Below are 25,198 nucleotides of genomic sequence, written 5' to 3' on the forward strand. Positions count from 1 at the left end.
TCAATGAATAAACATGGGAAGGAAGGACTGATTCCACCAAAAGACAGTGAGAAGAGCACTGTGATGTGAGGCAGATTGGGCTCCAGTCCCAGCGGTGCCAGCTTTGTCATCACCTCCTTGTGGACTGTGGGTGGACCAGCCACTTGGCCTGTGGGCCTGCCCAGTTCCTGTCTCCTTGGGTTTGCTAACCCCTCATCTGGAGGGTCTGGATGTCTGTGGCCCTCGACCCACACACACACACACAAACACATGCTTTGGGCAGGAGCATGTGGGACTGGACAGGAGCTCTAGTCCTCCAGGTCCACCACTCCAAAAACAAGAATCAGGAGAGTGGAGAAATGGTTTGTGGGTGCAGGCTACAGGTGACAGCAGTAACAACCATCAGAAGTCCACATCCTGCCAGCTGGTGATGGCAGTAACTGGCACTGTCACCTGCTGATTTTCTCCCTTGCTCTTGATCGTTAGGTCTCTCAGGCTGGGGCTGGGGGAATTCCAGATTCTCGACCCCGCACCACGGAGACCTCCTTCCCTCCCACAAGGCTGGTCAGCAGGGGCTGGGGGGGGGGTAGCTGTGGGGCATCACTGGAGGGAGCAGCTCAGCGCCTCCCTCTCCTGAGGTGTTGGGGAGCAGCTGAGGCCACAGGAACAGAAACACAAGCACGTGCCTCTAAGACAGCGTGTCAGCGGGTCTGGATCTCACCCTACTTCCCCGTCTCAGCTTCCCATTTTCCCGCCTCTACTGATGCGGAGGTGGGCCGGACGAGGGGCTTGGGGCTGAGTGGAGAGCTCAGACGGGCCATGAAGCTCCTGTCAGGCTTGAACGTAATGCATCAGAGAGCCGCAAAACAAAGCACCATTTCTCCTGCTGAGTGAACAATTCAGGCCACAGCTTATTCCTGTGCCCAATCCCTCGCTCTCCCTCCCTGCCTGTGGGCAGCTCCCACACGTCTAGCTGGCAACTGTACGGTGGGAACAAAGAAGCAGGCTCAGGAGGCGGCCACAAAGGACAGGACGGCGGTTTTATATGTGGCAAAATACTTCTCCTAGGGGAGTACAGACGAACAGACGGACAGATGGGGGCACGACACCAGACAGGGAGGGGGAAAGGTTGGGCAGTGGTGTCTTCTAACCAGTAAGTGGAAGCTGCACCCCACTCCCGGGTGGGACAACATTGGCACAGGAGGTGGCGAGACAGGCATGAAGTGCCCATCCCTGAGGCAGGCAGCCGGGCAGGGCCCCGTCCTCGTTGGCACAGTCGGCTCTCTCTGACCCAGCAGGGTGCTGGGGAGGGGGGCAGGGCTGCTGAGCTATGGGGATCCTAGGCAGAGGGACACTCAGGGCAGAGGAGGTATCAAGGCCTCTCCTGGGGGGAGTGGACATGGGTGAAGGACAGGATCACAAGAGGCAAATATAGAGCAGCAGCAGCAGCAGCCAAGCCCCCCAGGGGAGATCCGAGGTCCCAAGGCAACCCCTGGGGTGGTGATTACTTCTGGGGCACCAACCCACAGGGCCTCTCCCCTGGGGCCTGAGTGAGAGTGAAGGAGCAGTTTTTTGGTTTCAAAATGAGACAGACCAGAGTATTCCATGGGCTCCACACCCAGGTGACATGGGGATTCAGGGGGGCTCAGATGCAGAGGAGCCCCCCCTCTTCTGATGGCAGCAGGCAAGGGATGTTGTAGGCAAAGCTCATTCCTGGGGTAGGCAAAGGCTGAGGCATGGAGGTGGTGGGGCAGGTAGCAGCATCTCGGGTTACCCCCTCCTCAGGGTTCTAGGTTCTGGGCGGGCAGAGGGCACTACTGATGCCTGCCAGTTTCCACTCAGACCACTCCCCAAGACAAGCTCCCCATGGGGCTTCCACGCTGTAGCTTTCACTCCCAGACAATGCTGCCAGAAACCTGGGGGGAGGGGTGGGCATGATGAGGGACCCTGGATCTAGGGTTTGGGGAAGAGAGCCATCATGGGAAAGAGTCTGTAGTCTCCCTCTCCAGGAAAAGCCCCCCTACCCTTCCCAAATACTCGAGGTTGGAAAAAGAAAGGGCCATCCCATTTAGGACCCTCATTTAGAGCCCGGAGTAGAAGGAGTTAAGGAAGTGCACCTTTTCTCTGGGTGAGGGGAGAGAGCCCCCTGAGGTGGGGAAGGGGACACTGAAGAAAGGTGGGCATCCCCTTATCCATCCACATAAGTAGATAAAAACCTACAGCTGGGGCTTAAGGGACTCCCAGGAGCCGGGTGGGATGTTACCACTTAAGAAACCCCAAACATTGAGCAAAGGCATCTGAAAGGAGACAGCGCCCCCTGGAGGCAGGATACATCCCCAGTGGTGAGCCCCTCCGTCCTTCCCCTCCCCTCCCCTGGGCTCAGAGCCCTTCCTCCCTCGGTATGGCCCCTGCCTCTCAGCGGATGTATACACCCCGACCCCAGCCCTCCAGCTCATTCTTGTTGCGCCCGAGAACTGGACCCCTGCCCTCCGCGCAGTAGCGGGCCTTATTCCGGCCGCGGTTCCGGTTGTCGGTCAGCTCCTCTTCATAGTCTTCTTCCTCATCCTCCCAGGATCCCTGTCGGGCTGGTGGAGTGCTGCCCCCTGCAGGGTCTCCAAGCCCTGGCCCCTCGGAGGGGTCAGTCTCCATGTCCACACACGAGTCTCCCAGCTCCGTGTAGGCAGAGTTTCGGTTGCCGGAGGTGTCGGCATCAAACGTGTCTTGGCGGGACAGTGCCCGCAGGGTGCCCGCCCGGCCTGGCGGGTGGCTGCTGGAGTAAAGGCCTGGGGGCTGGCCCAGCTCTCCCGGGTACTCGTGCACGCTGGCATGCTCCCCGGTGGCCCGTTCCAGTGACTGGTCCCCGGAAGCAAGGTAGGGTCCCTGGTTAGCAGACAGACGGCACACACCATGCAGATCAGGCAGGGGTGAGAGAAACACAACAAAGCAACGCAGGTTAGTGACGGCACCAAGACACCCAGCCTGGCTTAAGGAGGAGGGTGCTGGCCCCAGGGGATGGGCAGCCAGCAAATGGCTCTAGAGCCCAGCCAGAGGACAGAACTCAAGGCATTTGCTTCTCTATTAGGACAGGGGGAACCCAACTTTCTTAAGGTGTGAGGAGGCGTGAACTCTCCTGGTAACCATGGTACAGAACCCATGGACGATTAATCATAGCTTCAAGACACGTCATTAACGCTGTCTTGGGGAAAATCATCATTAACAGCTCATTAGTATTGCCACTTGTTAGTGGTTGATTGAGTTAGTCATTGCCCCAGTTTCCCAAATATATGAAGGGGGGATTTCAACTCCAGCTCATTAACCCCAGCTCCTTCAGCCCAACCAGACTCTAATCACAGGCTTCGGGAAACCCACACTTCCTCCCACCCATTCCCTAGTCAGGTGACTCTCTCCAAGGTTGATGGGATTCCTCGCTTGCCCCCAGCAAAGACTCAATGCTTCAGCGGGGGAAGGCTGATGGGTCTCTATCCCCCACCAGCAATGATGAGATGGCCCAATGTCCTCAGCACCAAATGCCACATGAAGGTGATCTGATGGTCACAGCCACCATGCATGCTCCTGGGTGGGGCGCAAAGAGGCCTGGGTTCTAGTCCCATCCCCTGCCACTTCAAGTTGTGTGACCTTGAGCAGCTGACTCCCCTCTCAATGACCCAGTTTCTCTGTGGTGGTGTGATGGGGATTAGCCTAGAGCAGCAGTTTCCAAACTATTCCCCAGAGATCTGGGGAGGGTGGACAGGGCACAGAAGTCTTCAGGGGTCGCCATGGAGGGGAAGTGGAGGCCAAGCAGCTAGCTCCCTCCTAGCAGAGCAAGGAGGCTTATCTAATAATACTGAGCTTCCACATAAGATTCAGTGAACAAATGGCCTCTGGTGCCGAAAACACATTTAAAAAGCAATGGTCTAGAATGATTTCATGGGTTTCTTCTGGCTCTAATCTAGAACTCAATACTTAATGGTCTGATCTCAGAGACAGGCAATGTGGCTCCCATGGGAGGAGGTCTAGGCAGGGTGAGGCACTCACCAGAGGGTCTTTCCTGGAATCTGTTTAGAGTGGAAGGTTCTGCATCAACTCATAGAAAATGTTTCATTTGGGGGCCCGTCTGAGAAACCTCGAGGGATTAGGGCTCTGCGAGAGGGGGCAGTCTCTCTGGTTTTAATGACCCTGCTCTGTGGGATTTCCTGAGTCTGAGGGCCCTTGCTCTGATGGGTCTAAAATGCTATGACCTCTGTTGGGTCTAAAATGGGTGTGCACTCCAGCAAATGAATATATAGGTCTTCCTGTTTTCTTTCTAGTCACTTGTCTTATAAGGCCCCTAATTAGGCCTCATATCCAAAGCCACTGAAGTAGCAGATGAAGTCCTATGGGACCAGGCCCAGGGAGGCACCACCAGCCAGCCCCAATCCCATCAAAAACCACAGACACCAGAAGCTGCCACTCACCACATTTTTTACAAAATAAAACTCTTCCCTTCCTTCCCCATGTTCCCTGCACTCCAGTTCCTTCCGAGCCCTGGGCGGGAGGGGAGATGGGTGGGGCACCTACATGGTGTGCTCCTGCTGCTGGGGCACCGCCCTGGCCTTCTGCGAGGCCTCCAGCCCGCCCCAGAAGCTCAGATTTCTCCTGAGTGAGGTGAGCACCTGTACCTGTAGGTTGGAGACAGGGGCAGGGCTGGCAGCCAGGGCTGCAGTAGCCATGGTGCGGTTCAGCAGCGGATTGGGTGGAGTGCTGCTGGGCGGGTGTGTGGCCTTCCAATAGGCTTCCAAGTACTCGGCCAAGTGCTCGCAGGCATCCTCCAATTGGTTCTCATCCAGGATGATGTCAAACATTTCCTGCGGAGGCGGGGTTAAGGGTGGGGCTGGGATGAGCTGGGCGTGACCAAGGGGTGAGGGTGTGGCCTGGGGGCAGTGGGTGGAGTCGAGGGGTTGAAGGACAAAGTTAAAAAGAAACCTCTGTATGTCCAGGAAGAGGAGGGTTCCCAGATATCTAATTTGACAGAACTCCAACTCCTTCATTCTACATATAAGGCAACCAAGGTGTGGAGGGGTGCTTAACTCCCTACAGAGAAGTGGTGCTTCTGGGGCTAGTTCTTTTTCTTTTTTTCCCCTTAATGGAGGCACGGGGGATTGAACCCTGGACCTCCTGCAAGCCAAGCACGTGCTCTATCACTGAGCTATACCCCCCACCCCCTACTTCTGGGGCTTGAACGCAGTCTGTGACTGCCTGTCTCACACTCTTTTCTGCACCTAAGGACGGGGCCCAAGTGTTCCTGGTCACCCTCTCATGAAGGCCAGAGGAAACCAGGAGAACCCAAATGCCCCCCTTTCCCTTCCTCTGGGTCTAAGCACTCACGGGGGGACACTGCGCCAGCTTCTCCGAGGCCGCAATTTGGACATTGAGGTGTTTCGACTGAGACTTCCCTCGAGACTTGATGAGCCTCTGAAGTACCTGGTTTGTAGGGGGAGAGAAGGAGCTAGAGGGACCTCACAATGCACCAAGCCAGAGAGGCAGATGCTGGTTGGAGCCAGAGTGGACAGGCAGTATCAGGGCGGGGGATGTGCCATGACTCTCAGCCCGGCTGCCGCTTCAGAAATGACCTCACCAGCACTGTGTCCATCCTACACGATGCTCAGGCTCTCTCCTGGGTCTCAGGCCAGCCTCTTCTGAAAAGTTCTAGCAGTGGCTGTATGAAGGGCAGTGATTCTCCTTCTCAGCTCCTCTAACCTTCTTTATAGGCTTCATTCTCAGGGCCAACTTCCCCTCCACGTTAACAGCAGCAACCATTCTTTATAGGGACACTCTCTATGTGCTGGCACTATTCTGTGCTTTTTACATGATCAATTCATTTCATCCTGATGATCATCCCGTTACGCAGCCACTATTATTATTCTTACCTCAACCATAACAATAATGATAATGATAGCCAAATATAAAGCCACAGTCTAATCTAAGTGATCAAAGTTAACAACATCAATGACACAACAATCTGACATCCCGTGCTTCCCAATGCAATGCACTCACAAGGACAGACCGCGCTGATGATGTTCCTACCAGACATGCAAAACCTAAATCTAGTCACTGGGAAACATCAAAGCCACACTGAGGAACAATCTGCAAAATAGGTGATCTGTACTCTTCAAAAATGTCTGTGTCATGAAAATCCAAGAAAAGCTGAGGAACAAATTCAGCTTAAAGAATACTAACGAGATACAACTAAAAGACGTGTGATCCTGGACTGAAGGGAAAATTGCTGTAAGGGGCATTACTGGGACAACTGATGAAACTGATGATGGACTGTATTTTAGATAAGATTTCTTGAATTTGACAAAACTGTACTGTGGTTATGTAAGTTAATGTCCTTGTTCTAAAGAAATACATTTGGGAATATTTCGGGATAAAGACATGCAATATCTACAACTTACTCTCCAATGGTTCAGGTATACATACATAAACACACATATACACGTAAAATTTGCGTACATAGAGGTGAAGTTAGTGTGGCAAATGTTCAAAATTAGTGAGTCTGAAAAAAATTAAATTGTACACTGGAAATGGCTGAATTGAATGGTATGTGATTTTTTTTTCAATAAAGCTATTAAAAAACAGTGGTGAATCTGAGTGAAGGGTGTTCAGAGAGTGAGAGTCCTCTGTGCTACTCTTGTACCTCCTCTGTAAATTTGAAATTATTTCAAAATAAACATCTTTGAAAAACAGAACAGATACAGAGCTTAGTAGGTGCCAGGCACTCTGCATGGGTAGTCTGTTTACTTAATCTTCACACCCACCATTTGAGGATCCCTATTTTGCAAATGAGGAAACTGAGGCACAGAGAAAGTCAGGTGACTCGCCAGAGGAGCACAGAGCCGGTAAGTGGCAGCACTGGGACATACACTCAGGCATCTGGCTCCAGAGTCCCCACCCTTAACCTCAGTTAGGGCTCAGGGTAGGAAATGAAAGTGTGTGTTAATTTCTAGCTCAGAAGTGTTTTTGCATTCATTATCTCATTTGATCCTTTCAGCGTCCCCAGGAAGTACTTAAATCCCATCACCCACTTTATGTCCATTAGAAACTTGGGACTCAGAAAGGTTAAGTCACTGGGTGCTCCACTCAGCCAGGGCTAGCCTGCAACAGTCACCACTCTGGTTGCCTTCAGGAATCAGACAGAACTCTAGGCTTTTTACATCAATCCTCCAATCCTCTCGTCCTCCAATCCTCTCAATAATAACATAAGAGAGGGACCATAATCCTCATTTTGTAGGTAAAGAAATTGAGGTTCAAAGGCTAAATAATCTCCCCCCGAAGATCTCAAGCTCAATAAAATACAACAACCAAAAAAACCAACAACAAAATTTAATCAATCAATTAAAAACAAGCCAATCAGGGCTAGGCTTTGAACCCCAGGCTGTCTTCTAACTTCAAATCCTTCACCTAAATTCACCCTCCATGTTTCTCAAACCCCTGATAATGTCTAGGAGGGCAAACTAATGGAGATGCAATATGACAAAGGACAACGGCCTTCTTACCAATTTCATCTTTATCAAGGCCTAAATGAGGGCAGAGCAGCAAAAAGACAGGAAGGACCTCTCAACTGCTAACGAGCTGGGTGACACTGGGACAAAAAGCACAGAATTCTTTCTGTTTTCTGGACTAAGGATGGGAGGTCAACCAAAGTAGAGACAGGGGACAGGCCTGCATGACCCTAATAATAATATTTATAATAGTTAATACATGATGAGATACATTATATGAGACCCTTTGCTAAGTGCTAAGGATTCACATTAGGTTGAAGCTTCACCATATCTATACAATGGAGTTTGACAGGGGAATCAAGGCGGCGGGAGATTAAGTTACACAATTAGTAAGCAGTACCTGGGGTTTAAACTCAGGCAGCCCAACCAGAGCACTCCTGTCCCCATTAGGATAAGACTCTTGCACTCACCTTAGGAGAGGTGATCTTGATGTAAACAATGATGGGGGCTAGTGAGGTCTTGGAGAGCTGGGCTGGGTGGTTGATGGTGTCGGCGTCCAGGGCAACCAACTGAAGGGTCCGGGCTAGCTCAAAGATTCGCTCGATTTCGCTTTGAACCTCAGCTGGGGGAGTGGAATCATGGGGAAGGGAAACGTAAGGGGGGGCTCCCAGGAGGCGGTTGGCAAATATAACACTTCTGGAGATGCCCCTGTCCCTCACACATCTGGCCCCAGCACAGAGGTCAGGGGGTGGGGTTAAGGGGTGGGCTCACCCAGGCTGGAGCGTGTGTTGGAGCGTTCAATGATGATGTGTTTGCTGGGGTTGTTGAGGACTGAGCGCTTAGCCAGGGAAATGTCTGCCGTCACACGAGTGATGGAGATCCTGGAGGATGGGGCAAGGGGAGTCAGGGGTCCGTGTGGGCTAAAATGCCCTGCCGACTCCCCAGGCTCTAGCCTGCCTCTTATCCCTCAGTCCAAGAGTTTCAGGATTGTCATTCAAGCCATTCTGCCCGTCCCTGGCAGCAGAGGACCACGGTGGGGGTGGAGAGCCAGCTCCCAGGATCTTACCTGCCATCAAACCGATGCTTCAAGAAGTCAAATAAAGCTTTCTGCATCATGTCTGTAACCTGAGGTTGGGAGTTGGGGTGGGGGAGAAGTCAGGTGTTTAAAGCCCCTCAGGAAGGGTGGACTACTGGGTATTTGTCCCCTGACCTTCTATTTTCTTCTAAAACCCCTGATAGGAATGGGTCCCTGTTGGGAAGAGGGGGCAGTCCTCCTGAGTCCGAGGGGCCTCCCCTGGGGTTTCTGGTTCCTAAAGTCCTTTTAGGTGGTATCTCTGGGAGGACTTTTCTGGGGAGGAGGTGGGGTAGAGAGGACTAGACCCTTCTGAGTGGGTCTCCCTGTGGGTTGGGCCCCCCTGAGGCAGGTGTTCTCTGAAGGTCTGTGGCCCTCTGGGGAGGAAACCCTGGGAGGGCCCTGCTACGGAATCTCTCTGGGGTCTAAAGACCTTTCTATGGAGTCTCTCTGGAGGTCTGGGCCCCTCTGGGTCCACTCCCCTCTAGGGGCTCCTACCTCATATCCCTTGAGCGACGGTCCCACCAGGATGATGGGCCTCATGGAAGGTACCACGTCATAGGGGGGCACATGCTCTGTCTGGGGGGGAAGCAGGAAGGGGAAACCCCAGAGTGGAGATGGCATTAGCCCCTGTTCCCCCACCTCCAGGCTCCCCCATGCATCCTTTCCACCCCTGGTCCCAAAGCCCGGATGTGGGGATTGGAGTGGGGATGGGGAGGTACGGCGAAGGAGAACCAGGAGGGGTGGGGGACATAGGGGGCAGATATGGGAATGGGTGTTAGAAGGTCCCCTAGCTCATCCCAGGGGGTGGGGAGAGGGACACAGAAAGCTGTGATACTCACCGATTTCTGCTTCTGTTTGGCTGGGTCCAGAATGCCAAGAGGGGGGAGGGGAGGAGAAAGGGGAGGGTACCCAGGCAGGGGCAGAGGGCAAGGGAGGAGCCAGGACAAGAGAGGGAGGAAGAGCGGGCAGACGAGGAGAGATAACAAGGCATGCGTGTTAGTGACAGACAGAGCCAGAGAGAGGGGACGGGACCCCATGCCAAGGGTGAGCCAGAGATGTCCCTGGCTCAGGGCTGGGAGTGGGACTGACAGTGAGTCAGGGAACTTGGAAAAATTCAGATATCCTCTACCCCCTTTCTGGGTCTTGGAAAAGAGCTGGGAAGAGTGACAGCCCCTAATTTGGTGCCCATCTCATGGCCCCAGTGCAGACCAACCAGCCCATTTTAAAGGTTCCCTTAACTGTCCTACTTTGCAGCCAGGAGACCCCCAGGTGCCCACCCTAGCCCCAAGGAGTCCAAAAATGGCAAAGAAGGGTCACCATTCCACTTTCCACTTCACACGTGGGGCAAACATGGACTATCCCACTGGTAGTAAGGGGAAAGGTCAGGTTTCATTTCCACCAGATTCTGCTTTCAGTTGGGGGTGGGGCAGCCTTCCAAGAGAAGGGGCGCTTCAACTGCAGAACCATCCCTTCTGGGGGAGTGGGTTAGGGTGCGGCGACAGATGTGCCCGACCTTGGTGCCACTCGACCCTCCCCTCCTCCTCAGCAGGAAGGCCTGATATGCACAGAATCAGGCTGGTACCACATCTCAATCCATCCCAGCCCTCATCCCCCTGCCAAACAGCTGGGCCCTGACCTCCCCTCTTGCAAGAACCCAGCAAGAATTACCTTCTTGAAGAAGGGGATGCGTTTGCCGTGGGGTGGCGGGGTGGTGACACTGCTAACACTAGTCTTGGCGGAGCCACTCTGCTCACCAAGCTCTGCTTCCTCATCCTCTAACTCTAGGGGGTCTAGTTCAAAGGCTAAGTTAGTCATTTCATTACCTGGACCGGAGAGTCAGGATTGAGGGAGGAAGGAGGCGAGGTGGGGAGGAGTGTGATGGACATGGAGACACAAGTACAGAACGCAGGGATGGGATGGGGAAAAAAGAAAGAAGAAGAGGTGAATGGAACAGGGCTGGGAGAAATGAATGGGGGGGAGGGGTGGGGGAGTCAGGCAGAGAGATGGAGCTACCAAAGAGATGGGAGAGGAGAGACATGAGAGAATGGGAGCTGACAGGCCCAGCTTGTGGCGTGTCCTACTCTTCAGGGAGGGGGTACCACTGGATGTGTTTGGAGGACTCAGGATTGGGGTACCCCTTATTGTGGGGAAGGCAAGGGTCAGGCAGTAGGAAGACCATCCCACCCAGGAGCTCCACCCCACCCCCTGGGGTGGTGGCAGCTCTTACCACTGGCAGGGGGTGTGGGGCGGCGGGTGCCAGTCACCACGTCTCCCAGACTGGAGCTGGAGTTGTCACCTGATTTGCTGTGTGGGCAGAGAGAGAAGCAAATGGAGCCATGAGCAAGGAGGTGGGCGTGAGAGTGGGGGATCGTGTTCCCTCCCAGGCTGCCCGCCCCCTGCTCCCAGATTCTCTATTCCCACCAGTGATGCCACAGGAGACTCTGTGTCCTCAGGGGTATGGGTCAACCCTTGGGGCCTAGTCCTGGCTGGATGGCCTCTCCTGGGGGTGGGAGTGCCCCGCCCCCAGCCAGACACCTGGAGCTGAGGCGGTTCTGGCGCAGCTTCTGTTCCTGCAGGAGGCGCAGGCTGTCCAGTTTGACGGGGCTGGGGATGAAGCCAACCTCACAGCCCTCCTTCACCAACCGTCCGATCCACCAGTCATTATTGTATTTCTGCAAACAGCAACGGCAGTTGCAGGTGGGAGAGACCAAGAGGGAGATTAGCAGAACAAGCCAGCAGCCAGCTCCAGGGGACACCACCCCAGGACTTGCCTACCCTGTTCAGACAGTGGCACCCTCAAAGAGCCCGGCCCTGGCTCCTGCCTCTGAGTACAGCCTCCAATTCTCAGGACTCTCTGGGACCAGCATCCTCTTATGCCATGGACCACCCTGTCCCCAAGCACATCCCTGTTCTGAGAGACCTTCCTCCCACCACGTGCCAGCTCTACCCTGGAAAGGCGGGGAGAGGAGTAAATGCTGACACCTCCATGTGCCTGGCGCACGGCCGCTCCACTGACAGGCTTCATCACCAACCTTCCCAACAACTTGTGACCTAGGCATTACCATCCCATTTTACCAATGAGAAATTCGAAGCTCAGAAAGGTACAAAGATTTGTCACACAGCAGATTTAGCCCAGCTCTGCTTGGCTCAGAATTTCTCCACTAGGGTTCCAGTTGCCCCTCTCGTGGCACCCACTACCCTGCCCTCCCCTCCAGATGCCAAGTGATCTCTCCCCACCTCTTTGATGTGCAGGAAGTCCTTGGGCTCGAAGGTGATGGCCACTCCCTGCACAGGCACCTCATCCCCTGGAGATGGGTTGTAGCCGACATTTGTCCTCACAGCAAATGCCACTGGCTTGGTCTAGGGGAGGTGCCCAGGAAGGATGAAAACCAGAGGGTTAAACCATAATGTGATGTACAACTTCCTGACTGGGGTGGTGATTAGGGAGAGGTTTGTTTTGTAAATTGTTCATTAAAACATATACTCAATAGTTCATGCAGCTTTTCATGTATATATTAAATTTTACAATTAAAAAAAAAAAGAAAGCAAAAAATAGAATTCAGTCCTCCACCCTTAGGATGGAGAGGGCCATCAGGAAATGATAAGTGTTGGTGGTGGGGGAGCCCAGAATGACACCGAGAAGGAATAATAATAATATTAATAAGCAATAGTAACACTACTGATAGTGGCTACTGTTCAGCGTGCCAGGTACTGTTACATGTTTTACAGGCATTATTTCATTTATTCATCACAAAAACCCTATGAAGTTAAGTACAATCACTATCTTCATTTTGATGAATGAGGAGACTAAAGTTCAGGAAGGTTAAGTGACTTGCCTAAGATCACATAGCTAACAAGAGTTAGTCCAGAAAGTCTGACTCCAGAAATAAGTGGAAATTTTTAGCACTTCTCAAGCTCCTATTATATACAGAAACAGTATTAGACACTCACTATACTTTATTAGGAGCAGGTATCATAGCCTACATTTTACAGGTGAAAGATAGAGGCACGTTGAAGCCCAGTGGGACACCGGCTAGGAAGTGGCTAGGCCACGACTTGACCCTGGGTCTGCCCAGGCTGCCTCCAAGGCAAGGGGTGAGGGAAATAATGCCAGTGCCGCCCTGCACATCTGTCTCACCTTGGCTTTCTCGAGCTGGGCTAATGCCTGGCGCTCTGCCTCCTTCCTTAAGGCTTCCCGGTCCTCCTCCAGAGACACATCGGAGTCTGACGGACGGCTGGTGTAGGACTCTGCTGAGCCCTGGAAACAGACAGGGCCAGCTCAGGGCCAATGGTGCCTCTCTAGCTCCTGGACCTCGGAAGTCCCCCATCACGGATGCCCCAAGCCCTGATCAGCCTGGCACAATACCACAAGGGCTAGGAGACAGTGGTATTAAATGGGAAGAGCCAGAGAGCGAAGTCTGCAGGCCCCAGGGAAGAGTGTGGCCCTAGGGAGGGTAAAGCAAGCAAGCAGCAAGCAGGGGGTTGTGGCAGGTCCAAGGACAGCTGCCTGGGGCCCAGGGAGGGGTGGGAACCTGATAGGGGCACAGCTCAGGGGAGGAGTGCCAAGGGACGAGTCTCCAATCCCTGCTCCTCCTTCACTACCCTGCCCCCAGCACCGGCTGAGACAGACTCAGTAGAGGCCCAGTGAGTCCTTCCAGGGACGGTAGCCACCAGCTTAGGCCTGAGCTCTCTGCACTGTTGGCAACGGGCAGACTGCTCGTATGATAGGGCCACACAAAATTTTGCTATCTTCTGCTCAAGGGTGAGGGAAGATAGGCTTTTACCTCCCACGCCAGAAGCAGGGAAGCCCCAACCCTCAGGCTCTCCTAAGATACGACAAAGAACCCACGATCCCTGGGGTGGTGCAGGCAGGAGAGGCAAGTTCAGAGAAGAACATGGGCAAGCCTTTCCCCAGTACCGGGGCTGCCAGCTGCCAGGGTTAAGGCGGGTTCAGAAGTCTCAGTGTGCCAGGAAGCTGCTCTCGATCACACTGACCATCCCCGAGCACAAGGAACTCCCTCAGCAATGCAAGCACATGTGTAAGACACACACAGCCTGTCCAGACCCAAGGCATGAATGAACACGCTTATTCATGGATGTGCCTGGATGTACAGCTTCAAGTATGTTTAGCAAGGTATGTTCTGTGGTGTGTCCTGGTGTGCATGACTGAATGCACACAGGTACACGTGAGTGCATACAGCAGGGTGCCCTCGGTGTCTGTGTCCCTGAGAGCACGTGAGGGCAGGAGTCAGGAGGTGTGGATTTGTGTGACTGTGCAGCGGTTGTGTTATTAACAAAGGGCAGGAGGTGACGTGAAGAAAGAGTAGGACTTCAGAGATGGGGGGGGTCTTTCCTGAGGATGTGAAAGGGTCACTTGGCCAGGAATGCCCACTAGCTTGGTATGGAGGGGATCTGGGAAAGAGAGCAGATGGAGTCCCACCTCTCCAGAGTGCCCTGGTCATCAGCTGGTGCAGGTGCCCACCCCTTTCCCAGCCAAATCATGAAAATGGGAGACTTATGAGGAGAGAGGATGGGGTGGGGTGGGGTCACTAGTAAAAGCTGGAAAAAAGACACAAAGAGTGAAAACCAGTTAATTGACCATTCTCTACCCCTCCTGACAGGAACACGCAGAGTCAGGAAGACAGACACTGGGAGGAGCAGAAAAACAGACCCAGAGATGGAGCGGAAGAGAGGCACTTACTGACCGCAACACACACACACACACACCCCAGAAATGGCGGGAGACAAGGAAACAGTGAGGAGGCAAGGAGGCAGGCTGGAGTGAAGGCCCCCCACCTGCTTTCCTGAGGGGCTGCTCCCACCCCCTCACCCCCGCCCCACCCCCAGCTCACCACTACGAGGGTCCGGTTGGGCGCCTCCATCCCAGCGCCCTCAGTGCCTGGCCCTGCTGGCCTAGGGGGTGGCCCAAATTGCCCGTTCCCCCAGGGGCTCAGGTTACAAGCAGAGTTGCTACATGTGCAAACTGCTAGGGTATATTTAGCTCAGAGATGTGGCAAGGTCTGCCCCCCCACTCCCTGCCACCAACTGGGGGTCAGAGCTGGGAACTGAGAGGAGGAAGGACTGGAGGCTGGGGTCTGCTTCCCTGGGTTGGCAAACACGGAAAGAACGAAGACCTTTTCTGTGAAAAGGGGCTCCACTGAGCACAGTGTCATTCTTCCTAATCCCCAGCCCTGGCCCTACAACACCAGGGATGAGGGAAAGATCAAAGAAAGGACTTCCCGTCTTTTTGTATACTTACAAGGTACTGGGATGAAGGGCCTCTTCCCTGACTCTCTCAAGTCAGGCCTGGGCTCACATGTGCCAAGTGTTGTGCAGACAGAAGAATCATAAACAAGGGCCTCGCTCCAATCTGTAGTGGGTCTGCCCGGCATCACCCTCTCTTTCTTGGCCCTGGGGGCTGACCTCCCTACTATCCTCTGCCCTCATACACTTGCCCATTTTTTCTTCAATGGATTCCTTTCCTCATCTGATCCTAAGCCCCTCTCGCCTTTTTTGGGTACCAGGCTTTGTTGAGATGCTCTGTAGTCATAGCAACCACATGGCTCTCTCACTTCTTCTCCCTGAGCCTGAGATGGCCTGGGGTTGAGTTAGAACAGAATGGTATCTTCCTGAGAACTGAAGATCCCAGAAAACTACTTAGTTACCCACTTTGGTCAGGGGTGCTGGGCTAAAGTCCTCTCTAAAGTCAACTTCCTCCTGTCTCTCCTCCACTTCCCTCAACAATCTTTCTCTCTGCATATTAAGGAATACTCACATCTGGATGTGGAGGGCATTTCCCTGATCCACCCCTAATCAGGACTCCGGGGCCCCAAATGTCCTGGCTCCTCATTTCTTAGAACCTGCCTCTACCCCATGCTGTCACAGATTCTGGGGGAGGACATGGAAGGAGACAGCCGGCAGGGGGAGTGGGTGACAGCCTGAAGCAAGCTAGAAGGAGGCAGGCCAGGCTGTCCCTGAATGAGATGACGCAGGCAGCCAGGCAGCAGGGGCTGGTGCCTGGTGCTGGGGGAGGGGCTGGGCGGGGGCTGAGGGAGTGGGTGCAGCTGACAGTAGATGCAGAGGAGGTCATGGGGTGTAAGGGTGATGGGGTGGTTCCAGGCAAGTGACAAATGACAGGGGGTAGGGCACCTGGAGAAAGCCTCAGACCCAGCTCACCATTCCTGGTCTCCACCAACCAGCCACCTCCCTCCTCTCAGCCCAGCCTCCCCATTACCTGGCGGACAAAGCTGTTGGATGTTGTATCCGAGGATGTGCTCCCATCTGACCTTTTGAACCGCCCTTTCCTCTTGCTGTATTTGCCCTAAAGAAGCCAGGAAGGGACAAGAGTAGAATCAGAAAAGCCCATTCCCAATCCTCATCCCATCAGGCCCAGAACTACAGCCAAGCCTTAGAAATATTCCCTGATCTGAATAGCCCGCCCCTCCATCTTCTTCCTGAGATGGTACAGCCCGAGAGGGAGGGAGGGCCCAGACCACAGCCATGGGGTGGGAGACAGTGCAAGAGAGCCCTAGGAAGCACACACAGAAACCCCCAAAACCAAGCCAGAGAGGTTGGGAGGGGGGAGGTGCTGAGAAGCTGGAGGCTCATTAGGCAGCAAAGCTAATTAAGATGCTGGGCAGGCTGCAGCAGCCTCAGGGGGAAGGGAGAGGCTGCCTGCAGTGCTGGGGGTGAAGAGAGCCCGGGAAAGTCCCCCTTCCTCCCTACCTCAGCTAGAGCAGAGAGGGGCTGAGTGTGCCTGTGGCCCCCAGAGAGAAGAGGAATCGCCAACCCAGGCCCAGCTTGGCTTCCCCAAGCCCAACTCTTGCCCTGTTTTCGCAGAGTAGGGAGGGGAGTTGCAGCTCTCAGCTCTTGGAGACCTAAAACTAGATTCCCAGGGAGCGAGGAGGGGGCATGGAACTGCATTGGGAAAGTAAACATCTAAACCCAACCCTGACTCATGAGGGGCAGATTTAGCCCCCCACCTATCCTGGCAGGACTTTTTCTCAGCCCCCTCCTCACCATCACAGTGATCACACCTCTCCCCAAGGGGGCAAGAGGGATAAAGCCCTCTATACCCCAGCTGCCACTGCCCAAATCCTGTCCCCATCCTTTCCCCATAGTATCCACCAGGCTGCATCCATCTAAATGCCCCCTGACATGAGCCAGGACACAGTCCCTGCAGGTCTTCGGGGAAGCCTGGCTCAGTCCCACTGGCTGGGCTCCTGGCTTGGGAGGAGTGACACGGCCTGACCTCTCAAGCAGCCACACATTCAGGTATTTCCAGGCCTCCTATAAAGGGGGCTGCTTCTTTGCCCTCTCCAACTCACATACACACATTGGCCCCCAGCCAGTCTGGGGAGGGGGAATGATTGAGGGTTCAGGCCCTCCAAGCCCCTGCCCCCAGCCTCCATCCTAGAGTTTCTTTGCCAAAGAAGCCAGATAAGCTACGGCCAGACTAGAGGTTCCTTGGGCCTGAGTACAAGGAGGAGGATGGGTAGGCGGGAGAGAAGGGCACCTGGGAACCCTTTGAGAATCCTCCCTCCTATCACCTTCTCTCAAACTAGACATATAGACATATATCAACCTCTAGGATTGAGGATCCCTCAGTGAGCCCCAGACTCTCTGTCACATCACCACCACCATCCCAGGCTGAGAAAAGGGAGTGGCACCCAGAGGGACAAGGAACAGCTGAAAGGAAGGCCCCAGTCAGCTGCCTCACAGGCTCCAAGGGGCCTGGGGTGGGGAAGGGAGGTATTTTTAGGTCTGATCTGACTCCCCCCACGTGCCCATCAAGCACATTATCATGGTGGTTACAGTTGCTTCAGGCAGGCCACAGTGAGAAAAGAGTTAATTCTATCCTAGACTTGGGGTGTTGCCACATTATAAAAGGACATGTCTCAGAGAAATTCCCTGGCAAGACCACCCCAGACCCTGCTGGTCACTCCATGGGCACCCACCACACTCAAGACTACTCCTTCCTGGGGGTAACCCAGGGGTACAGGAAAAATGTGAGTGGGGGAGGGATGACACAGCCCCCTCCCCCAGGTAACACAGCTTCTTCCCCTCCAGGACAGTGAGTTGGCATTGATCCAACTTTCCAAACTTCGGAGGCGGTTTCCAGGCCTGGGGGATGGGGTGGGGAAGAGAGAACGAACGCGGGTGTTGGGGGAGGGGAGCTGGTCCAATATAGGGGTGGCGCTGAAGTGACTAGGAAGGTGGCCTGGCCCGGAGATGGCCCCTTCCCCAACCCTGACGGCCAGTGTCTGCGGCTCTGAAGGCCCGCTGGCACCGCCCTCTGACCATCGCCTCGGCCATCTCCCAGTGCCACCCCCGCCCCACCCACACCCGCCGGCGCCCCTGAGCGTGCTCTGCGTCGCCCCCTTTGCCTGAGCTTGCTCTCTATCCTACCTCAACCCCCAGTACCCCTTGCCAGCACCCACACTCTCAACCCACTGGAGCCGGTACCCGAGCAGCAGGGACCCTAATGCGAGGGAGACGGGGAGGCGAGGGTGACAGGAGGCCCGACCGCCCCCTCCCCGCTCGGCAAAACCGCAGCACAACTCCTAGCCAAGCGCCCATCAATCATTCACTGGCAGGGATGGGGGGCGCGCAGCCTTTCCCCTTCTGCGCCGGGCAGATAACCCCGGCCCCCCTCAATCGGACCCTACAAGGTCCCCCTCGATCCGATCCCACAAGGTCCGCGGAAGTGGCCCCCTTCCCTCGAGACCGGCCACCATGCCTCACCTGTGGGCTGGGGTCGAAGACCTCCATGGGGATCTCCTGAGAGGATGGGTAAGGGCCCCGGGACATGCTGGTCTTCTGGACCATGGAGAGGAGCGTCCCCTCCGGCCGCTGGCCCGGCCCAGCCGGGCACCCTCAACGCATGAGAGAGGCCGTCGGAACGGAGAGCAGCGCAGCGCGGCCAGCACCGGGTCCAGCCACCTGGCCCGGCCTTCGGTTGCCCTCTTCCTGCCTTCCCTCCCTCCTCCCGCTCTCTCCTCTGCTGCCGCCGCCTCCTCCGCCCCTGAAGGCTCAGCATCTCCCCCCGCCCCCTCCGCTCCCACCCGCCCCTCCCTCCTTCCCTCCCTCCGCCCGCCCCGGCCCCGCCCCTCGCAGCCCCTTCGCCAGCTCCGCACAGACAATGGGAGGGCGGCGGGAGGACGCACACCCCTCCCGGCGAGAGCTGGCCTCAGACTGGCCTAGTGTGAGGATGGCCCACTTTGGGGGGATTAGAAACTGGCCAAGGCCCTGAGAGCGAGGGGTAGGGGGTGCGGTTTACCAGTGGATGCCAAACACCGATGGAACTGAAGCGCAGATTAGCACGGCTGGTACCGCCCCCCTCTTCTGTCCCAAACCGCTCTTCTTAGCCGGTCTCCCCATTCCACCCCAGCTTGGGCCACCGGAACTTCCCGGCCCTGGTGATCCTGGGACCCGGCTTTAACTCTTTTCTTCCCATTGTGGGCCCAGGCCGCCTTGAACCAAACAGAAAGGCTCCTCCCTCGCTGGCCGCCTGGAGGCTGAAGCAGGGGTGGGGAGGGTGTCCAAAGGGAGTCCCAACAGTAACAACAACAAGAAATTCTAGGGACCCAGGAGTCCTGTTGCCCTTGCTAATATCCACCAGACCCCAGACCCTTCCAAAAGGCCAGGAGTGGGCCCGGTTGAGGTCTGTGTTCCTCAGAAAAGAGAGGGAAAAGGAGGAAGAAATGTGGAGCTGAGGCAGGGGAGACTGGCTAAAATCATATCTAATGAACTTTGACATGCATTGTCCCCCTTCATCCTGATGTGGGGACAGACATCCAAGACCTTGACCCCACCATGATCTGTGGAGAGAAAAAGAGCAGGGGATTCTGGCAAGAGACCTTAGTGCCAGTTTAGCTCAGGATCTTTCCGGTGGTATGGCCCTGGACAAATCAGTACAACTTTCCTGTAAAATAGGATTGTTGGTACTGTGGTGTCTTTGTCACCTGGGATTATTGGGAAGATGAAATGATAGATAGCTGGGGTGTTTGGAGATGCTGTAAGGTGCTGTACAGCGGTCAGTCAGTACGGGAGGACCAGTTACCTCCTTACTCTACCCCTTCCCCTGCTCCACAAAGAGAAGAGATGAGTAGAATGGAGAAAATTTGGCCAGGTTCTGTGACCCTAAAATAAGCCAACCTTCTGTGTTCTGCTGGAGGGGAGACTGTAGAATATACTTCTCACCCTGGGTTCTGCAACAAGTGATGTCCAGCCTAAGCCATTTCTCTGATCACATCACTTTGAGAATGAAGATGAAGCTCATTAGTATTGTTCCATGAACAGACCCAACCCTGAGAAGGACTCTCTTCTTCCACTTGGGCATAAGAGAGCCTGGTTTGACAGAGAAGGCATGGGTTCTGTAGTCAGAAAGACCTGGATTTTCAATTTCTGCTACCTCACTCAGCTGTAAAACGACAATGACTCTAATTGCGTTGTGAGCAAGTGGTATAAATTTTGCTTCCTTTCCTTTTTTTTTTTTTTTTTTTTTTTGCCTTCTCAGCTCTATTTAGCAGCCAGGAAAGTCAGATGATAGATATGGGGTTATCAGCTGGAGTGAAGCAAAGATTTGGGGTCACAACTCAAGATCTAGGTTTCTTGGACCCCAGAATATTCTCCTTGGGTTTTTGTATTGGGTACTCCAGAGCAGGAGGAATGAATTATGACAGGTCCTGTCATTCGATTTTTTTTTTCAGACTTTCACAACTATTCATTCACTATTTCTCTAAGTGCTTTCTATGTGTAAAGCTCCATGGCCACTGTAGTACAACAGAAGCAAAAACAAAAACTAGTTTCCTGCCACCAAAGAGCTTGTCTTAATACCATCCTTTGCAAATTGCAAAGGTTAACTCGTGATGTTTCACAACTTGACTTCGGATATACTAGAATTAGGGACACTATACAAAAGAGGAAACTGAGGCATAAATAAAGGACCACAGTGGCTCAAAAACAAACGTGTTTCGTGAGCTATTCTGCGCTCCAGGAGCTCCCAATTTCTGGGAGAGTGAATAAAAGATTGCTTTTGTCCGATATCTGCCCTCATTATTCTCTCTTTCTTCATTATTAATTTTTTTTTTCCCGCTAATAAATCCAGCGAATCTAGAGAGCCTGCGAAGAGTAGGCCACTCTAGCAAAACTCCGTCATCCCGCCTGCGCAAACAAGCTGACTTCCGGCTTCCACTACCCACGTGATCAGGCATCCTTGCTGCGCATGCCCAATAGGAAGTCGGACTATACCACTTTCCCCGACCGAAGGGGTATATTTTCTTTGTTTTTAAGTTTAAAACCCATTCCTGACATTTATCTTCTATTATTCTGGGCCTTTACAGAAGATATAAGTAAGTTTAGGGTCTCAGAAGATGAAAGGACCGGAGAGGAATACGGGCGAAAGCGGAGCGGAGGATGGGCTCTCCCCTTCACAGATAATGGGAGGAGACTGGCGAGAGCGAATTCTTTCCTTTCGGCGCTGCGGCCGCAGCCATGAGGTAAGGCCGCTGGGGTCTCCGATATTGTTTGATTCCCGTTGCTGGGGGACTGTGCGGCTCAGAACCGCGGCCCGGGGTGGGAGAGGTGAGGTGGAGATGACCCTGAAGCAACTGGCCCCGGAGCTAGCGGTCGGCCGGAGCACACTAGTACCTGGCTTCAGAGGGTGGGGGTGGGGGAGCGTCTCGGGAAGTGTACGCCGGGGGAGGGTAGGATTCCTGGACCCACACGTGTCCCGGACTTCCCACGCTGGCAGAGGAAAGGCGGCGGCAGGGACTGGGCTGTGGTCCCCTTACTTGCTGGGCTGATTTATGGATCCGAGCCTATCTCTGCTTCCATGAGACGGAGGACAGGCCTTGCGTAGGCCCCAGGCTTCTGACTGCCTAGAGTGAGGTGATCTCTAGAACTTTGAAGCCTTCTGCCCCGTAGACCTATTACAAGAAAATATTTAAGGCTAGTTTATTACTGTGGTAAGACGAGGAAAACGAAACAAATAGCTAGACTAGCAAATCAGGTTCACTGGCCACTTTTTTTCTTCACTTTTTTTAAAATTGTCTATTTGGGATTCTTTAAACTCTTTTTTGAACTGAATACCAGAAAGTGCGTAAGCCTCCTCTTGTTCCAGTTTTATCCGTTAGTCTCATTTTCCAGAGTTAAGACTTGGTTTAGACTTTGTCTTCATCCTCGGGTGGGCAGTTGCTACTACAGGAAGGCGTAGCCACAGCTTTAACAAAGATCTTCATAAAGGAAAAAGTCCTTAATCTAGCGGTAGGTTGTGGGCGGCAGAAAGGTGGGGGGTGGTGTTTGTCCCTAGTATTATATACATATACATGTCCACTTTCCTGCAGGTTTTACAATGTTGGGAAACTTCGGAGGGCAGATCTTGCTTGTTGTGTTCATTCTTTCCCAGGAGTGGCTTCCAGGTCCTGATAGTGTTTTCTGTTTGTCACAGTATGCTCAGGCTTCAGAAGAGACTTGCCTCCAGTGTCCTCCGCTGTGGCAAGAAAAAAGTCTGGTTGGACCCCAATGAGACCAATGAAATCGCCAACGCCAACTCCCGTAAGTTCTTGGCATCTTTGTCCTTTCTTCACCGTATCCCTTTCTCATCCTCTATGAAATGGAAGATGGCACAATTGTGTTGGCTCTTGAACCTAGGAGAGCTCATAGTCTGGGGGGGGGTCTTATAAAGTGGAGGAGTCATAATAGTTATTACTAGAGTGGATGTTTTTTACAGCTGTGTGAAGGATTTATGAAAAGGTAGTTCAGGGACTTGGGAGTTGAAATGGCCAAAGAAATGATGAAGTGGGAAGACCTGGGGCCTCAGGCTTTAGTAGATGCCTGTTGGCATATAATTATTCAGATGTCAGTCCTGCAGATAGCATTGATACGCCTACGTTACTTCTGTATAATACTGTTACAGGGGGAAAAAGTATTCAGTGACATTTGCTAAAGATGATAAGGCAGACTTCATTCAGGATCACTGTAATAGTTAATGGGGACCAGTACAATGGGATTTTTACAGTTGGGGAGGGAGATTGGGCTCAAATCCGAATAGAGCCTGGGCAAGTGGGAATTTATAGTCAAGGAGAGTGGTGTAGGAGAGTCAGTGGATATAGAGAGAATGTGCTGTAAAACACCACTTTCTACCATTTTTGAAAGCAATATGAGCACTGTCTCTCTGGCCTGTCCTATTTGGACTTGACTGTGACTGGTGTTCTTGGGGCTAAGCCCTAGCTAACTGACCAGGTGCATTATGTTTTCCCAGGTCAGCAGATCCGGAAGCTGATCAAAGATGGGTTGATCATCCGGAAGCCTGTGACTGTCCATTCCCGGGCTCGATGCCGGAAAAATACCTTAGCCCGCCGGAAGGGCAGGCATATGGGCATAGGTAAGTGTGTTCTTCCCCTTTGTCTAAGACTTAGAGTAGGTGCTTATGTCTAGACTGAGATACATTCAGGATCCTTCTGTCTCATCTTGAGCCCTTTTTTTTTTCAAGTATTCCATGGTACTTGGTGTGTTTTCTCTTTGTGGCAGTCAGAAAATTGGCACTAGTGTTGGAGTTGAAGGCATTGGTACGTTTATTGAGCACCTACGCTCTGTCAAGGATTCTAGTGGATACTTGGAAAATGTTCAGTAAATCCTCCAACCACTTTCTAGGGTCAGAGTGATCTAGGGAGATGAAGGTCACACAACCTTTAAAAACCCCTTCCAGCTTACTCCTTCCAGAGCTTACTACTCTGGTTCATGCCCTGTCATCCGCATTCTGCGTGAAGTGAATGGGGAGTAATTGCCTTGTTTGTGCTTCCTTAAAAATGAGGAAATGAAAGAAATCAAATACTTGGGCTCATCATCTATAAAATGGAGATAATGCTACTTAAAATGAAGTACAACACTTGGCATATGACCCAGTGAATTATAAAGTGAGAAATTGGTAGCTGTTGTTGTGACCAACCACCTGGCTCTAGTAATCCAGATGCACTGCAGCGGGCCTGACTCATCCTCCTCGCAGGAAAGCGAAAGGGTACTGCCAATGCTCGAATGCCTGAGAAGGTAACCTGGATGAGGAGGATGAGAATTCTGCGCCGGCTGCTCAGAAGGTACCGTGAATCTAAGAAGATTGACCGTCACATGTAAGTATTTTGGGCCCACCAAGACCCGTTGCTGCTTTGCACAAACTGTCTCATTGGCCTTGGGGAGGGAGGAAAGTAGTCCCTGCAGCAAGGGGAAAGGGGAAAGGAACCCTACATGCTTAGGGACCTTGTATAGAGGAACAGATTCCAGGGGCCAACCTCTGTTGATCCCACTGCTGACCAGAACCTCTACGCCTTGTACCCTGCAGGTATCACAGCCTGTACCTGAAAGTGAAAGGTAACGTGTTCAAAAACAAGCGGATCCTCATGGAACACATCCACAAGCTAAAAGCAGACAAGGCTCGCAAGAAGCTTCTGGCGTAAGTTTCTTCAGGAATTGGCCTCTGTCACGGGCAGGTTCTTTGACCTTTATTATGAAGGTTCTCCTGAGATACTGAAAAAGTGCTAGTGTCTAATCTTGACTTACGTGCAGTCTCTTCACAATACAGCTGTTAGAGGTATGTGCTCCTTTGTCCTGTACAGATCTGCACACCACCTACCATCTATGTCTGGGTGGTGTAGGGACTGGCAGTAAATTAAAGCAGGAGCTGTTGGTGTCCCTAGCAACTTCCCGAGCTAACTAGGTTCAAAGGGTTCTGGGCGTGTGCTTCTGTCTCCCCAGCAACTTACCCATCTTCTCTCTTCCATCACCCAGTGACCAGGCCGAGGCCCGCAGGTCTAAGACCAAGGAAGCACGGAAGCGCCGTGAAGAGCGGCTCCAGGCCAAGAAGGAGGAGATCATCAAGACTCTGTCCAAGGAGGAAGAGACCAAGAAATAAACTTCTCCTCTTGTCTGTACATAGTGGCCTTGGCGATTACATGGATCACTCATTCAATAAAACAAGCCTTTATCTGTTTCCAAAGTTGTTGGCTGCTTGGTGGATCTTCACTATTTACAGGGCAAGAACTGAGGACTGGGTTATAGGCTCATGCCCCTCCATCCAAGCAAGGGGTGTGGGGTCTATTTTGAGGGGAGGGAAAGAGTGGCTTCTATCCAAGCCTCAAATATTGTGCTTCAAAACTGCCCTTTGCAGCAGGGCATGAGTGGCACGTTGGACGCTGCCCTTTACAGCAGGGTACGAGTGGCACCTTGGACGTGGTCTCAAATGGTGGTAGTTGTGACTTGAATTCTCACATATTTTAAAAAAAAACAAAATAATATGCTTAGACTTCTCAACTGCACTTAGATCCAAGGTTGAAATCTACTGCCTTGGAACTCCAGGGCAATGGGAATTTGAACCACCACCAGTCCATAGGCTATGATGGCTGGACTGCTAACTACCTAAGCTGTCTGATTCAGACAGCCTTACTGAGATACAACAAGCTGTCTTTCTGAGCACTCCAGTTTCTGTTTCTAAGTTTTTTTCTTCCCTATCCTATCAAGGCTTCTGTTTTGTTTTTGTTGGTTAAAGCTGTCACAAATGGCCTAAAGTTTTTTCCTTTAGCTTTCTCAGAAATGGGAGTAAAGGCACATAACGTACACACTTGTCACAGCCATTTTGAGTTGCTTAATTTATACCCCCTTTTACAAATGA

General features: G+C 52.9%; 2 protein-coding genes across 5 annotated transcripts; one reads left to right on the forward strand and one right to left on the reverse strand.

Moving 5' to 3' along the window:
- Positions 1-1,000: 1,000 nt before the first annotated feature.
- On the reverse strand, positions 1,001-18,562 carry CACNB1 (calcium voltage-gated channel auxiliary subunit beta 1). Of its 4 annotated transcripts, none has more exons than XM_031468211.2 (14): positions 18,280-18,562; positions 15,770-15,856; positions 12,674-12,793; positions 11,773-11,895; positions 11,071-11,207; positions 10,763-10,839; positions 9,375-9,394; positions 9,031-9,111; positions 8,527-8,585; positions 8,232-8,341; positions 7,931-8,082; positions 5,344-5,439; positions 4,638-4,823; positions 1,001-2,859 (listed from the first exon to the last, which is right to left on the reverse strand). In XM_031468211.2, the coding sequence occupies exons 1-14, from the start codon at positions 18,361-18,363 to the stop codon at positions 2,395-2,397; spliced, it is 1,797 nt and encodes a 598-aa protein (XP_031324071.1). In that variant the 5' UTR covers positions 18,364-18,562; the 3' UTR covers positions 1,001-2,394. The 4 variants fall into 4 exon arrangements, with proteins under 4 accessions (XP_031324071.1, XP_010990139.2, XP_031324072.1 ...); XM_010991837.3 differs by lacking the exon at positions 9,375-9,394 and adding an exon at positions 10,204-10,358; XM_031468212.2 differs by lacking the exons at positions 9,375-9,394; positions 15,770-15,856; positions 18,280-18,562 and adding exons at positions 10,204-10,358; positions 14,388-14,475.
- Positions 18,563-20,893: 2,331 nt separating this feature from the next.
- Positions 20,894-24,526, forward strand: RPL19 (ribosomal protein L19). Its single transcript, XM_010991836.3, has 6 exons — positions 20,894-21,035; positions 21,986-22,092; positions 22,799-22,921; positions 23,543-23,663; positions 23,873-23,983; positions 24,319-24,526. Exons 1-6 carry the CDS (start codon positions 21,031-21,033, stop codon positions 24,440-24,442), a joined length of 591 nt encoding a protein of 196 aa, XP_010990138.1. The 5' UTR covers positions 20,894-21,030; the 3' UTR covers positions 24,443-24,526.
- The last annotated feature ends 672 nt before the right edge of the window (positions 24,527-25,198 follow it).

This window comes from Camelus dromedarius, chromosome 16 (assembly GCF_036321535.1).
Source record: "Camelus dromedarius isolate mCamDro1 chromosome 16, mCamDro1.pat, whole genome shotgun sequence".
Taxonomy (NCBI): domain Eukaryota; kingdom Metazoa; phylum Chordata; class Mammalia; order Artiodactyla; family Camelidae; genus Camelus; species Camelus dromedarius.

Excerpts from the sequence above, each read along its gene's own strand:
- RPL19 (XM_010991836.3), top strand. Across the intron at positions 22,922-23,542 it reads GGGCAGGCATATGGGCATAG|GAAAGCGAAAGGGTACTGCC; the intron begins GTAAGTGTGTTC and ends TCCTCCTCGCAG. Across the intron at positions 23,664-23,872 it reads AAGAAGATTGACCGTCACAT|GTATCACAGCCTGTACCTGA; the intron begins GTAAGTATTTTG and ends TGTACCCTGCAG.
- CACNB1 (XM_010991837.3), bottom strand. The coding sequence starts at position 18,363 with ATGGTCCAGAAGACCAGCATGTCCCGGGGCCCTTACCCATCCTCTCAG. Across the intron at positions 10,359-10,762 it reads CCCCACACCCCCTGCCAGTG|GTAATGAAATGACTAACTTA; the intron begins GTAAGAGCTGCC and ends TCTCCGGTCCAG. Across the intron at positions 2,860-4,637 it reads CCCCTGTCTCCAACCTACAG|GGACCCTACCTTGCTTCCGG; the intron begins GTACAGGTGCTC and ends TCTGCTAACCAG.